This window comes from Rhinoraja longicauda, chromosome 9, assembly GCF_053455715.1.
Source record: "Rhinoraja longicauda isolate Sanriku21f chromosome 9, sRhiLon1.1, whole genome shotgun sequence".
Classification (NCBI taxonomy): Eukaryota; Metazoa; Chordata; class Chondrichthyes; order Rajiformes; family Arhynchobatidae; genus Rhinoraja; species Rhinoraja longicauda.
Genome location: NC_135961.1, coordinates 69,858,048 through 69,872,829, shown reverse-complemented (window position 1 = coordinate 69,872,829; position 14,782 = coordinate 69,858,048). Strand labels below are relative to the sequence as shown.

At 49.6% G+C, this 14,782-nt stretch overlaps 1 protein-coding gene across 1 annotated transcript in view; it reads left to right on the top strand.

Moving 5' to 3' along the window:
- Positions 1-13,962, top strand: part of ehbp1 (EH domain binding protein 1) — a 384,927-nt gene extending 370,965 nt beyond the window's left edge. The window contains exons 25-26 of the mRNA XM_078405706.1: positions 12,869-12,982; positions 13,871-13,962. Of these exons, the coding sequence (XP_078261832.1) occupies positions 12,869-12,982; positions 13,871-13,962 (206 nt within the window). The remainder of the gene's footprint in view (positions 1-12,868; positions 12,983-13,870) is intronic.
- Positions 13,963-14,782: the final 820 nt, after the last annotated feature.

Genomic DNA, 14,782 nt, shown 5'->3' with positions numbered 1-14,782 from the left:
TAGGAGCAAAGAGGTCCTTCTGCAGTTGTACAGGGCCCTGGTTAGACAATAGACAATAGGTGCAGGATTAGGCCATTCGGCCCTTCGAGCCAGCACCGTCATTCAATGTGATCATGGCTGATCATTCTCAATCAGTACCCCGTTCCTGCCTTCTCCCCATACCCCCTGACTCCGCTATCCTCTATCTAGCTTTCTCTTGAATGCATTCAGAGAATTGGCCTCCACTGACTTCTGAGGCAGTGAATTCCACAGATTCACAACTCTAACTGAAAACGTTTTTCCTCATCTCAGTTCTAAATGGCCTACCCCTTATTCTTAAACTGTGGCCCCTTGTTCTGGACTGCCCCAACATTGGGAACATGTTTCCTGCCTCTAACGTGTCCAACCCCTTAATAATCTTATACGTTTCGATAAGATCCCCTCTCATCCTTCTAAATTCCAGTGTATACAAGCCTAGTCGCTCCAGTCTTTCAACATATGACAGTCCCACCATTCCGGGAATTAACCTAGTAAACCTACGATACACGCCCTCAATAGCAAGAATATCCTTCCTCAAATGTGGAGACCAAAACTGCACACAGTACTCCAGGTGTGGTCTCACCAGGGCCCTGTACAACTGCAGAAGGACCTCTTTGCTCCTATACTCAACTCCTCTTGTTATGAAGGCCAACATTCCATTGGCTTTCTTCACTGCTTGCTGTACCTGCATGCTTCCTTTCAGTGACTGATGCACTAGGACACCCAGATCTCGTTGTACGTCCCCTTTTCCTAACTTGACACCATTCGGATAATACTCTGCCTTCCTATTCTTACCACCAAAGTGGATAACCTCACACTTATCCACATTAAACTGCATCTGCCATGCATCCACCCACTCACACAACCTGTCCAAGTCACCCTGCAACCTCATAGCATCTTCCTCACAGTTCACACTACCACCCAGCTTTGTATCATCTGCAAATTTGCTAATGGTACTTTTAATCCCTTCATCCAAGTCATTAATGTATATTGTAAATAGCTGCGGTCCCAGCACCGAGCCTTGCGGTACCCCACTAGTTACTGCCTGCCATTCTGAAAGGGACCCATTTATCTCCACTCTTTGCTTTCTGTCTATCAACCAACTGTCTATCCATGTCAGTACCCTATCTCCAATACCATGTGCTCTAATTTTGCCCACTAATCTCCTATGTGGAACCTTGTCGAAGGCTTTCTGAAAGTCGAGGTACACCACATCCACCATCTCCCCTGTCAATTTTCCTAGTTACATCCTCAAAGAATTCCAGAAGATTAGTCAAGCATGATTTCCCCTTCGTAAATCCATGCTGACTCGGAACGATCCTGTTACTACTATCCAAATGCTCTGCAATTTTGTCTTTTATAATTGACTCCAGCATCTTCCCCACCACTGATGTAAGACTAACTGGTCTATAATTTCCCGTATTCTCTCTCCCTCCTTTTTTTAAAAGTGGGACAACATTAGCTACCCTCCAATCCACAGGAACTGATACTGAATCTATAGAACATTGGAAAATGATCACCAATGCGTCCACAATTTCTAGCGCCACCTCCTTAAGTACTCTGGGATGCAGACCATCAGGCCCTGGGGATTTATCAGCCTTCAGTCCCATCAGTCTACCCAACACCATTTCCTGCCTAATGTGGATTTCCTTCAGTTCCTCCGTCACCCTAGGATCTCTGCCCACTAGAACATCTGGGAGATTGTTTGTATCTTCCTTAGTGAAGACAGATTCAAAGTACCGGTTCAACTCGTCTGCCATTTCCTTGTTTCCCATAATAAATTCCCCTGCTTCTGTCTTCAAGGGACCCACATTTGCCTTGACTATTTTTTTCCTCTTCACATACCTAAAAAAGCTTTTACTATCCTCCTTTATATTATTGGCTAGTTTACCCTCGTACCTCATCTTTTCTCCCCGTATTGCCTTCTTAGTTATCTTCTGTTGCTCTTTAAAAGAGTTCCAATCCTCTGGCTTCCCACTCTTCTTTGCTATGTTATACTTCTCTTTTATTTTTATGCTGTCCTTGACTTCCCTTGTCAGCCATGAGTGCCTCTTACTCCCCTTAGAATCTTTCCTCCTCTTTGGGATAAATTGATCCTGCAACTTCTGCATTATTCCCAGGAATACCTGCCATTGCTGTTCCACCGTCTTCCCTGCTAGGGCCTCCTTCCAGTCAATTCTGGCCAACTCCTGCCTCATGCCTCTGTAATCCCCTTTGCTATACTGTAATACTGACACTTCCGATTTTCCCTTCTCCCTCTCAATTTGTAGAGTAAAACATCATATTGTGGTCACTGCATCCTAATGGCTCTTTTACCTTGAGTTCCCTTATCAGATCAGGTTCATTACACAATACTAAATCCAGAATTGCCTTCGCCCTGGTAGGCTCCAGTACAAGCTGTTCTAAGAATCCATCTCGGAGACACTCCACAAACTCTCTTTCCTGGGGTCCATTACCAACCTGATTTTCCCGGTCTACCTGCATGTTGAAATCTCCCATAACCACCGTAGCATTACATTTGTGACATGCCAATTTTAGCTCCTGATTCAACTTGCACCCTATGTCGAGGCTACTGTTTGGGGGCCTGTCGATAACTCCCATTAGGGTCTTTTTGCCCTTACAATTCCTCATTTCTATCCATACTGATTCTATATCTCCTGATTCTATGTCACCCCTTGCAAGGGAGTGGATATCATTCCTCACCAACCGAGCGACCCCACTCCCTCTGCCCACCTGTGTGTCTTTTCTATACTTTGTGTACCCCTGAATATTCAGTTCCCAGCCCTGGTCCTCTTGTAGCCATGTCTCTGTAATTCCCACAACATCATACTTGCCATCATACTACATCTGGAGTATTGTGTGCAGTTTTGGTCTCCCAATTTGAGGAAGGACATCCTTGCTATTGAGGCAGTGCAGCGTAGGTTCACCAGGTTAATCCCCGGATGGCGGGACTGTCATATGAGGAAAGATTGGAAAGACTGGGCTTGTATTCACTGGAGTTTAGAAGCATGAGAGAGGATCTTATAGAGACGTATAAAATTATAAAAGGACTGGACAAGCTAGATGCAGGAAATATGCTCTCAATGTTGAGGGAGTCCAGAACCAGGGGCCACAGTCTAAGAATAAAGGGGAGGCCATTTAAAACTGAGATGGAAAAAAAATGTTTTCACCCAGAGAGTTGTGAATTTGTGGAATTCTCTGCCACAGAAGGCAGTAGAGGCCAATACACTGGATACATTTAAAAGAGAGTTAGATAGAGTTCTTGGGGCTAGCGGAATCAAGGGATATGGGGAGAAGGCAGGCACGGGTTACTGATTGTGAATGATCAGCTGTGATCACAATGAATGGCGGTGCTGGCTCGAAGGTCCAAATGGCCTCCTCCTGCACCTATTTTCTATGAAAATCTTTCCTGTCCATGTACCTGTTCAAATGTCTTTAAAATGTTGTTGTAGTACCTACCTCCTCTGGCAGCTGAACCCTCAGCTTGCCAACCTTTGTTCAACTATTCAGATGATCCAGATCATTGCCCAACCTCAGATGTATTGCAGCTTTTGGGGGGAATTTAGAGACTTCTGTATTAAATTGGAGATTTGCATAAGCAGAAGTTGTGAACCAAAGTATGCAATCTTTTGGTTTCTTTTAAGATAGAAAGAAGTTCCTTGAAACTGGGTAATCAGTGGACCAAGCTGTCTAAACAAGACACTACAGTGTCACACTTGTTGGTGTGGGTGTACAAAGCTATTGTAACATGGTAAGCAAATGCATTGAACATGGGCAGCAGTGTAACTGGTGGAGGAAGCAGAGAGAGCTCTGCCATTAATCTGTTGCTCCAAGTTTGATCAAATTCCCTACAATGGAAAATAAATGATCCCATCAGCCAAATGTAGCTTTTTGCCATTTATTTAAGCACATTTGGCTCAGAATCACCTCCTTCCCCTCTCAGTCAGTAAAGAAGTGCTACTGGAAATGTGTTTGGACTAAAGGCTATCATACCCTTTGATCTGGTGGGCAAAGACCAACGGGGCTGTTTGCGAACTGCCGTGTTGCAGGGTGGGAGAGGGACAACTGGCTGTGCAGAGAGGAGGATATTTGTATTTTGGGTTCATTCGATGAAATGCCTGAGAAGATTGGACCTCATGGGATTGAAGAAATATATTATTTTGGATTGAGACTGAAAAGAGTAGCAATAAATTTGTTGGCTGCGGGCAGCCAGTGGGATGCTGCTAGCTGGGGGCTGGGCTGTTACCAGCCTTTGCTGATGAACGGGGTGGGAAGAGCATGGGTGTGGATCCAGGGCTGCTGCTGACACACAGAGACTTTGACAAGTAAGTTGTGTGGAGCCACCGAGAGAGAGCCTGCAAAATGGTACTTGCAGATTAACTGAGTAAGAAAGAAAATTGTACGCAGGGTGCAATGTGGAAATGTGACTGGAAAGGCAGGTTTATTTCAGGTGAGAGACTGTAGCATATTAAATGCAGAGAAATGTGAGTGTACTTTTACATATGTCACAAGGTAAAATACTGGTAAATGATCCCTGAGCTTTTATTGCAAGGATATTGGAGTACAGAGAACGGGCACCTTGGTCAAATGATATTGGGCATTGGTAGTTGGGGCGGAGCCTGTGTCTGCTCCTCTCATTGCAGAAAAGATATATTTGCGTTGAAAGCAAATAGAGGAGGGCGTTCCACATGAGCAGTGGCTGCATTACATGTGCAATATCCTCCAAACACATTTAAAACTCCTACAATCCTTGACGGTTCGATGCTGAGAAACTGTCGTGGGTTTGGTGGAAGAGGTTATTTTGGAATACGCGGCAGAATTTCTTCACTCAGTAGTTTGAGATTTTATTTTGGAATTATTACTTTAGCTACTTTGTTGAGCACATTCAAGGCTGTGATCAGATGCATAGAGAGATGCAGAAACAAAGAGGAAAGGAAGGGCTGATTCCGAAGATCAACCTTGATTTACTGAATAATGGAGCAAACGTCACCATATTACAGTTCATTGTAATATCAGGTTGGGAAAATCAGGTTGGTAATGGACCCCAGGAAAGACTGTTTGTGGAGTGTCTCCGAGATGGATTCTTAGAACAGCTTGTACTGGAGCCTACTAGGGAGAAGGCAATTCTGGATTTAGTGTTGTGTAATGAACCTGATCTGATAAAGGGACTCAAGGTAAAAGAGCCATTAGGATGCAGTGATCACAATATGATAAGTTTTACTCTACAAATTGAGAGGGAGAAGGGAAAATCGGAAGTGTCAGTATTACAGTATAGCAAAGGGGATTACAGAGGCATGAGGCAGGAGCTGGCCAGAATTGACTGGAAGGAGGCCCTAGCAGGGAAGACGGTGGAACAGCAATGGCAGGTATTCCTGGGAATAATGCAGAAGTTGCAGGATCAATTCATCCCAAAGAGGAGGAAAGATTCTAAGGGGAGTAATAGGCACCCGTGGCTGACAAGGGAAGTCAAGGACAGCATAAAAATAAAAGGGAAGAAGTACAACAAAGCAAAGAAGAGTGGGAAGCCAGAGGATTGGGACTCTTTTAAAGAGCAACAGAAGATGACTAAGAAGGCAATATGGGGAGAAAAGATGAGGTACGAGGGTAAACTAGCCAATAATATAAAGGAGGATAGTAAAAGCTTTTTTAGGTATGTAAAGAGGAAAAAAATAGTCAAGACAAATGTGGGTCCCTTGAAGACAGAAGCGGGGGAATTTATTATGGGGAACAAGGAAATGGCAGACGAGTTGAACCGGTACTTTGGATCTGTCTTCACTAAGGAAGATACAAGCAATCTCCCAGATGTTCTAGTGGCCAGAGATCATAGGGTGACGGAGGAACTGAAGGAAATCCACATTAGGCAGGAAATGGTGTTGGGTAGACTGATGGGACTGAAGGCTGATAAATCCCCAGGGCCTGATGGTCTGCATCCCAGAGTACTTAAGGAGGTGGCACTAGAAATTGTGGACGCATTGGTGATCATTTTCCAATGTTCTATAGATTCAGGATCAGTTCCTGTGGATTGGAGGGTAGATAATGTTGTCCCACTTTTTAAGAAAGGAGGGAGAGAGAAAACGGGAAATTATAGACCAGTTAGTCTTACATCAGTGGTGGGGAAGATGCTGGACTCAATTATAAACGACAAAATTGTGGAGCATTTGGATAGCAGTAACAGGATTGTTCCGAGTCAGCATGGATCAACGAAGGGGAAATCATGCTTGACTGATCTTCTGGAATTCTTTGAGGATGTAACTAAGAAAATTGACAGGGGAGAGCCGGTGGATGTGGTGTACCTCGACTTTCAGAAAGCCTTTGACAAGGTTCCACATAGGAGATTAGTGGGCAAAATTAGAGCACATGGTATTGGGGGTAGGGTACTGACATGGATAGAAAATTGATTGATAGACAGAAAGTAAAGAGTGGGGATAAATGGGTCCCTTTCAGAATGGCAGGCAGTGACTAGTGGGGTACCACAAGGCTCGGTGCTGGGACCGCAGCTATTTACAATATACATTAATGACTTGGATGAAGGGATTAAAAGTACCATTAGCAAATTTGCAGCTGATACAAAGCTGGGTGGTAGTGTGAATTGTGAGGAAGATGCTATGAGGTTGCAGGGTGACTTGGACAGGTTGTGTGAGTGGGCGGATGCATGGCAGATATAGTTTAATGTGGATAAGTGTGAGGTTATCCACTTTGGTGGTAAGAATAGGAAGGCAGAGTATTATCTGAATGATGTCAAGTTAGGAACAGGGGACGTCCAACGAGATCTGGGTGTCCTAGTGCATCAGTCACTGAAAGGAAGCATGCAGGTACAGCAGGCAGTGAAGAAAGCCAATGGAATGTTGACCTTCATAACAAGAGGAGTTGAGTATAGGAGCAAAGAGGTCCTTCTGCAGTTGTACAGGGCCCTAGTGAGACCACACCTGGAGTACTGTGTGCAGTTTTGGTCTCCAAATTTGAGGAAGGATATTCTTGCTATTGAGGGCGTGCAGCGTAGGTTTACTAGGTTAATTCCCGGAATGGCGAGACTGTCATATGTTGAAAGACTGGAGCGACTAGGCTTGTATACACTGGAATTTAGAAGGATGAGAGGAGATCTTATCGAAACGTATAAGATTATTAAGGGGTTGGACACGTTAGAGGCAGGAAACATGTTCCCAATGTTGGGGGAGTCCAGAACAAGGGGCCACAGTTTAAGAATAAGGGGTAGGCCATTTAGAACTGAGATGAGGAAAAACCTTTTCACTCAGAGATTTGTAAATCTGTGGAATTCTCTGCCTCAGAAGGCAGTGGAGGCCAATTCTCTGAATGCATTCAAGAGAGAGCTAGATAGAGCTCTTAAGGATAGCAGAGTCAGGGGGTATGGGGAGAAGGCAGGAACAGTGTACTGATTGTGAATGATCAGCCATGATCACATTGAATGGCGGTACTGGCTCGAAGGGCCGAATGGCCTCCTCCTGCACCTATTGTCTATTGTGCACTGCGAACTGAATGCAAAGTTGAGTCTTCACATGTCAAGCTATTTAGCTCACCAAATATATTAAATATATTTTCTTTTTGGGAGTAAGGCAATAATGTTATCTAAACAAATGTACGACACATTCATTAGCCCTTGCAGTAGTCTTGGTGTCTTACTGCACGTAAACAGACCCATCGGCCCAACTTGTTCATGTCAATCAAGATGCCCCATCTAAGCTAGTCCCATCCCCTGCATTTGGCCCATATCCCTCTAAACCGTATTCCATATATGTACCATCCACTATATGAAAATGTTGTCCCTCGGGTTTCTATTAAATCTTACCCCTCTCACCTCAAACCTATGTCCTCTGATTCTTGATTCCCCTACCGTGGGTAAAAGACTATGTGCATTCACCCTGTGACTGCTGGAGGGAGGAATTGAAGGGAATCCACATTAGTCAGAAAATGGTGTCAGGTAAACTGTTGAGACTGAAGGCAGATAAATCCCCAGTGCCTGATGGTCTGCATCCCAGAGTACTCAAGGAGGTGGCCCGAGAAATCTTGGATGCATTGGTGATCATTTTCCAATGTTCTCTCGACCCTGGATCAGTTCCTGTGGACTGGAGGGTAGCCAATGTAACTCAGCTTTTTTAGATAGGAGGGCGAGAGGAAACGGGGAATTATAGACCAGTTCGCCATACATCGGTAGTGGGGAAGATGTTTTAGTCGATTATTAAAGATGTTATAGCAGCGCATTTGGATCGGTCAAAGTCAGCATGGGTTTATGAAGGGGAATTCATGCTTGACTAATCTTCTGGAATTTTTTGAGGATGTAACAAGTAGAATGGATAAGGGAGAGCCAGTGGATGTGGTGTATCTGGACTTTCAAAAAGCCTTTGACAAAGTTCCACACAAGAGATTAGTGTGCAAAATTAGAGCACATGGTATTGGTGGTAGGGTATTGACATGGATAGAGAACTGGTTGGCAGACAGGAAGCAAAGAGTAGGAATTAACGGGTCCATTTCAGAATGGCAGGCAGTGACTAGTGGGGTGCCGCAAGGCTTGGTGCTAGGTCCCCAGTTATTTACAATATATATAAACGATTTAGACAAGGGAATTAAATGTGATCTCTCCAAGTTCAGACTGAAGAAGGGTCTTGACCCGAAATGTCACCCATTCCTTTTCTCCAGAGATGCTGCCTGTCCCGCTGAGCTACTCCAGCATTTTGTGTCTATCATCTGAATGGTGTCAGATTAGGAGAAGGGGAGGTGCAACGAGACCTGGTTGTTCTTGTACATCAGTCACTGAAAGTTAGCATGCAGGTACAGCAGGCAGTGAAGAAAGCTAATGGCATGTTGGCTTTCATTGCGAGAGGATTTGAGTTCAGGAGCAAGGAGGTCCTACTGCAGTTGTACAGGGCCCTGGTGAGACCACACCTGGAGTATTGTGTGCAATTTTGTCTCTAATTTGAGAAAGGACATTGCTATTGAGGGAGTGCAGTGTAACTTCACCAGGTTAATTCCCAGGATGGCGGAACTGACATATGATGAAAGAATAGGTCGACTGGGCTTGTATTCACTGGAATTTAGAAGGATGAGAGGGGATCTTATAGAAACATATAAAATTCTTAAAGTTGGATAGGCTAAATGCAGGAAAAATGTTCCCGATGTTGTGGGAGTCCAGAAGCAGGGCTAAAGGAATCAAGGGATATGGGGAAAAAGTAGGAACGGGGTGCTGATTTTAGATGATCAACTATAATCATATTGAATGGCGGTGCTGCTCGAAGGGCCAGATGGCCTATTCCTGCAGCTATTTTTCTATGTATCTATGTTTCTATCTATTCTCCTCATTATACACCTCTATAAGATCAGCCTTCAGCTTCCTGCACTCCAAGGAATAAAGACCCAGCCTGCCCAACCTCTCCCCCACAGCTCCGGCCCTCAAGTCCTGGCAACATCCGCATAAATCTCTTCTGTGCTCTTTTCAGATTAATGGCGTCTTTCCTTTCGCAAGGTGACCAAAATTCAAGACAATACTCTAAGTGTGGATTCACCAACATCTGGTAAAACTGCAATATAACGTCCCAACTTCTATCCTCAATTCCCTGACTGATGAAGGCCAGCTTTGTCTGAATGGTGTGCTGCTAATGTCCTTCAGTTTTGAGAGTCAAACTGATTGATAACACATAGAAAGTGGCAATATCCAGCCTGGGCTGGCAAGTAACATTCACACCACAGAGGTGCCAGGCATTGACAATATCCCATCTGGCACCCCCTGACATTGTGGCCTCACAACCACTGAATCCCCACCATCAACACCCTGGGGGTGACCACTGACCACTGACCAGCACCTGCACTGCAGTGGCCATGTCCACAATGTGGCTGCAACATCAGCTCAGAGACCGGCAATCCAGTGGTGAACAAGTCACCCCCCAACTCCCCAGAGCCTGTCCACCGTGTACAGGTGAAGAGTGTGATGGAATACTCTCCACTGGCCCGCATCACAGCGGCTTCAACAACACTCCAGCTCAACATGATACGACACTCAGCAGCCACTCGATACGGATCCCATCCACAACCTCACTCACCCCTCCACTGAGTCTGCACCATCTACAAGGGGCACTAGCAACTCACCAACACTCCTCACACAGCACCTTCCAAACCCACCGCCTCTCCCAGCTGCAAGGCCCAGGGCAGCAACACCACCACCTGGAGGTTCCCCTCCACGACTCACACCGTCCCCACTTGGAAATGTATTGATGTTCCTTCACTGTGACCAGGTGTCCAGCGGTATCCCAAGGACTGGAAGAGGAGGAGGGAAGAGAGGAATAGATTATAATTAAATCTCGTACAAGAAAGTTGGAGAAAAGATCGTATGGGAGCACACATTTTCACAGACGCAGTGATGAACATAAATAACTGGTCAGGTCAGGATCACAGTGGAGTTGACATTTGGCCCAGCAAACCTGCCCTGTCATTCACCTAGATCCGCAAACCTGCCCCGCCATTCACCTAGAACCTCAAACTTGCCCCGCCATCTAGAACGCAAACCTGCCCCACCATCTAGAACCTCAAACCTGCCCCACCATTCACCTAGATCCGCAAACCTGCCCCACCATCTAGAACGCAAACCTGCTCCACCATCTAGAACCTCAAACCTGCCCCACCATCTAGAACCTCAAACCTGCCCCACCATCTAGAACCACAAACCTGCTCCACCATTCATCTAGATCACAGCTGGTCCAACTTAAACACCCTGCAGCATTGCCATAACCCTTGATTATCCAGAAATCCATCAATCTCTGCTTTCAATTAATTCAGTGACTAAGTCTCTCCAACCACCTGAGATAAACGTTGTAAAGATTCATGACCATTTGAATGAAGAAATGTATTTTCATTTCAGTCCTAAATGTCACTTTCCTTTGTGGTCCTGAGTTACCACACACTCCAGCCAGGAGAAGTGTCATTCTCATAACTATCCCGTTGAACCCTGTAGTACTTTGCTTGTTACAATGAACTTGTGAATAAATGGATTGTCCTAACAATCTCTACTTGTGCTGTAAACCATCCAACCCTGGAATTAGGCCGGTGAATTTTCACTCCACTCTCTGTAACAAATATGTCAATTTTTAAATAAGGAGACCAGATCTGTAGCCAATACTCCAGGGATGATCTCACCAAGGCCCTATATAATCTTTACCTTGTACTATCTTTACCTGCATATTAGCTTTCATTGATTTGACGATAAGGACTCCCAGTAATCAGTAATGTTAGGTAACCAGACCATAAAACAAATTACATAATGCAGCCTTCTACAACTCCCTAGTAATGTGGTGCAGAGGTAGGGTTGTGATTAGTGTTGTGCAGGGTGCTTCAAGAGCATGGTGGTTGCTGGGGGGGAAATGGACACAAAGTATAAGAAAATAACTGCAGATGCTGGTACAAATCGATTTATTCACAAAGTGCTGGAGTAACTCAGCAGGTCAGGCAGCATCTCGGGAGAGAAGGAATGGGTGACGTTTCGGGTCGAGACCCTTCTTCAGACTTTTTTTCAGTCTGAAGAAGGGTCTCGACCCGAAACGCCACCCATTCCTTCTCTCCCGAGATGCTGCCTGACCTGCTGAGTTACTCCAGCACTTTGTGAATAAATGGACACAAAGTGTTGGATATATTGCACTAAATGTTATTTCCTTTAACCTGTTTCTATCTCACACTGTGGATGGCACAACTGTAATCATGTATAGTCTTTCCGCTGCCTGGATAGTATGCAGGAAAATCAATACACATAATGATAAACTAAACTGAACTAACTCAGCGGGTCAGGCAGCATCTGTGGAGAACATGGATAGGTGACGTTTCACAGAGTGCTGGAGTAACTCAGCGGGTCAGGCAGCATCTGTGTAGAACATGGATAGGTGACGTTTCACAGAGTGCTGGAGTAACTCAGCGGGTCAGGCAGCATCTGTGGAGACTGGATAGGTGACGTTTCGGGTTGAGACCCTTCATTTGATAGTTTTACTTTTCTACCATGGGGTGTATAAGTGGGCATCGGGTTACTCGACACATGGTTTGGGAGGTAGGTGTGTGGTGGGTGGGGTGTGAGTGTGGGTGGGGTGTGAGTGTGGGTGGGGTGTGAGTGTGGGTGGGGTGTGAGTGTGGTGGGTGTGGGTGGGGTGTGAGTGTGGGTGGGAGTGTGAGTGTGGGTGGGGTGTGAGTGTGGGGTGGGGGGTGTGTGTGTGGGGGGAGGGGTTTGTGTGGGGGGTGTGGGTGGGGGGGGTGTGTGTGTGTGGGTGGGGGGGTGTGAGGGGGTGGGGTGTGTGTGGGTGGGGTGTGGGGGTATGTGGGTGTGGGTGTGTGTGGGTTGTGTGTGTCTGTGGGGGATGGGGGGGTGGTGGTGGTGTGTGTGTGGGGGTGTGTGTGTGTGTGGGGGTGTGTGTGTGTGTGTGGGGGATGTGTGCCTGTGTGGGGGTGGGGGAGGTGGGGGTTGGGGGGTGTGTGTGGGGTGTGGGTGTGTGGGGTGTGTGTGTGGTGGTGTGTGTGGGGTGTGTGTGTGTGTGGGGGGTGTGTGTGGGGTGTGTGTGTGTGTGTGGGGGGGGGGGTGTGGGGTGTGTGTGTGTGTGGGAGGGTGTGTGTGGTGGGAGGGGTGTGTGTGTGTGGGGTGTATGTGTGTGTGGGGTGTGTGTGGGGGGGGTGGGTGTGTGTGTGTGGGAGGGGTGTGTGTGTGGGAGGGGTGTGTGTGTGGGAGGGGTGTGTGTGTGGGTGTGTGTGTGTGGGGGGGGGGAGTGGGGGGTGTGTGTGTGGGGGTGGGGGGGGCGTGTGGGGGTGTGTGGAGCGGAGGCGGGGGTGGGATGTGACGGGGTTTGTGTAACACGGTCTGTGCCGCCCGCAGATTGGCAGAAGACGGAGGCGCAGAAGCGGCGGGAGCAGCTGCTGTTGGACGAGCTGGTGATTCTGGTCAACAAACGGGACGCGCTCGTCCGCGACCTGGACGCCCAGGAGAAGCTGTGAGTGTCGGCCGGGGACAGGGGGGGGGGGACATGTGGGGGGGGCATGAGGGAGGGCGGGGACATGTTGGGGGGTGGGGGGCGGTGACATGGGGAGGGCGGGGACATGTGGGGGGGGCGGGGACATGTGGGGGGGCGGGGACATGTTGGGGGGGCATGGGGGAGGGCGGGGACATGTGGGGGGGCGGGGACATGTGGGGGGCGGGGACATGTGGGGGGGCATGGGGGAGGGCGGGGACATGTGGGGGGGCATGGGGAGGGCGGGGACATGTGGGGGGGGCATGGGGGAGGGCGGGGACATGTGGGGGGGCGGGGCGACAGTGGGGAGCGGGGACATGTGGGGGGGCGGGGACATGTGGGGGGCGGGGACATGTGGGGGGGCGGGGACATGTGGGGGGGCGGGGACATGTGGGGGGCGGGACATGTGGGGGGGCGGGGACATGTGGAGGTCGGGGACATGGGTTGAGGGCGGGGACATGTTGGGGGGCGGGGACATGTGGGGGGCGGGGACATGTGGGGGGCGGGGACATGTGGGGGGGCGGGGACATGGGGGGAGGCGGGGACATGGGGGGAGGCGGGGACATGGGGTGGGGGCATGGGGGGAGGGCGGGGACATGGGGTGGGGGGCATGGGGGAGGGCGGGGACATGGGGTGGGGGGCATGGGGGAGGGGCGGGGACATGGGGGTGGAGTATGTGTGGGGGGTGTGTGTTTTGTGGGGGTGTGTGTGGGGGGGGGGGGGTGGGGGGTGTGTGTGGGGGGGGGGGTCTCTGGATCCAAAGCTGCCGCTGTGGCGGCGCGGACACAAACTGAGGGTAAACGCCAGGTGGTTGAGTTTAGCGTGAAGGTGTCGTTGTTGTCGGCCGCTCATCATCGTGTCTGTTCCAGGGCGGGAGGAAGAAGATGAACATTTGGAACGAACTCTGGAACAAAACAAAGGCAAGATTGTGAAGAAGGAAGATAAATGCGTGGTTCAGTGAAGCCCGGTCCGCTCCCGTCTGCCCCATGGACACGTTGCGATGACATTGACGCACAATGCACCCCTCCCCCCCTCCTCTCCCCCCCTCTCCCCTCTCCCCCGCTCCCCTCCTCTCCCCCCCCGTCCCCTCCTCTCACCCCTCCCCTCTCCCCTCCTCCATCCTCCTCTCTCCCCTCCTCTCCCTCCCCTCCTCTCCCCCCTCCCCTCCTCTCCCCCCTCCCCTCCTCTCCCCCTCCCCTCTCCCTCCCCTCTCCCCCCCCTCCCCTCTCCCCCCTCTACCCTCCCTCTTCTCTCCCCTCCCCCCCTCTACCTCCCCTCTCTCTTCTCCCCTCCCCCTTCTTCTCCCCTCCCCTCTTCTCCCCTCCCTCCCCCTCTACCCTCCCCTCCCTCGTCCCTCCCCTCCCCCCCGTCCCCTCCCCCCCCTCCTCCCCCTCCCCCCCCTCCCCTCCCCCCCCGTCCCCCTCCTCCCCTCCCCCCCGTCCCCTCCTCCCCTCCGTCCCCTCCTCCCCCTCCCCTCCCCCCACACCCCCTCCCCGTCCCCCCCTCCCCTCCCCGTCCCCCCCTCCACCTCCCCCCACACCCCCTCCTCTCCCCGTCCCCGCCCCCCTCCTCTCCCCGTCCCCGCCCCCCTCCTCTCCCCGTCCCCGCCCCCCTCCTCTCCCCGTCCCGCCCCCCTCCTCTCCCGTCCCCGCCCCCTCCTCTCCCCGTCCCCGTCCCGCCCCTCTCCCCTCTTCCTCACCCCCTTTTCCCTCCGCCCTTACCCTCATCTTACTCCCCCGCTCGCTGCTTTTATCAAAGTGTATTTTGTAAAAAAAATGTGT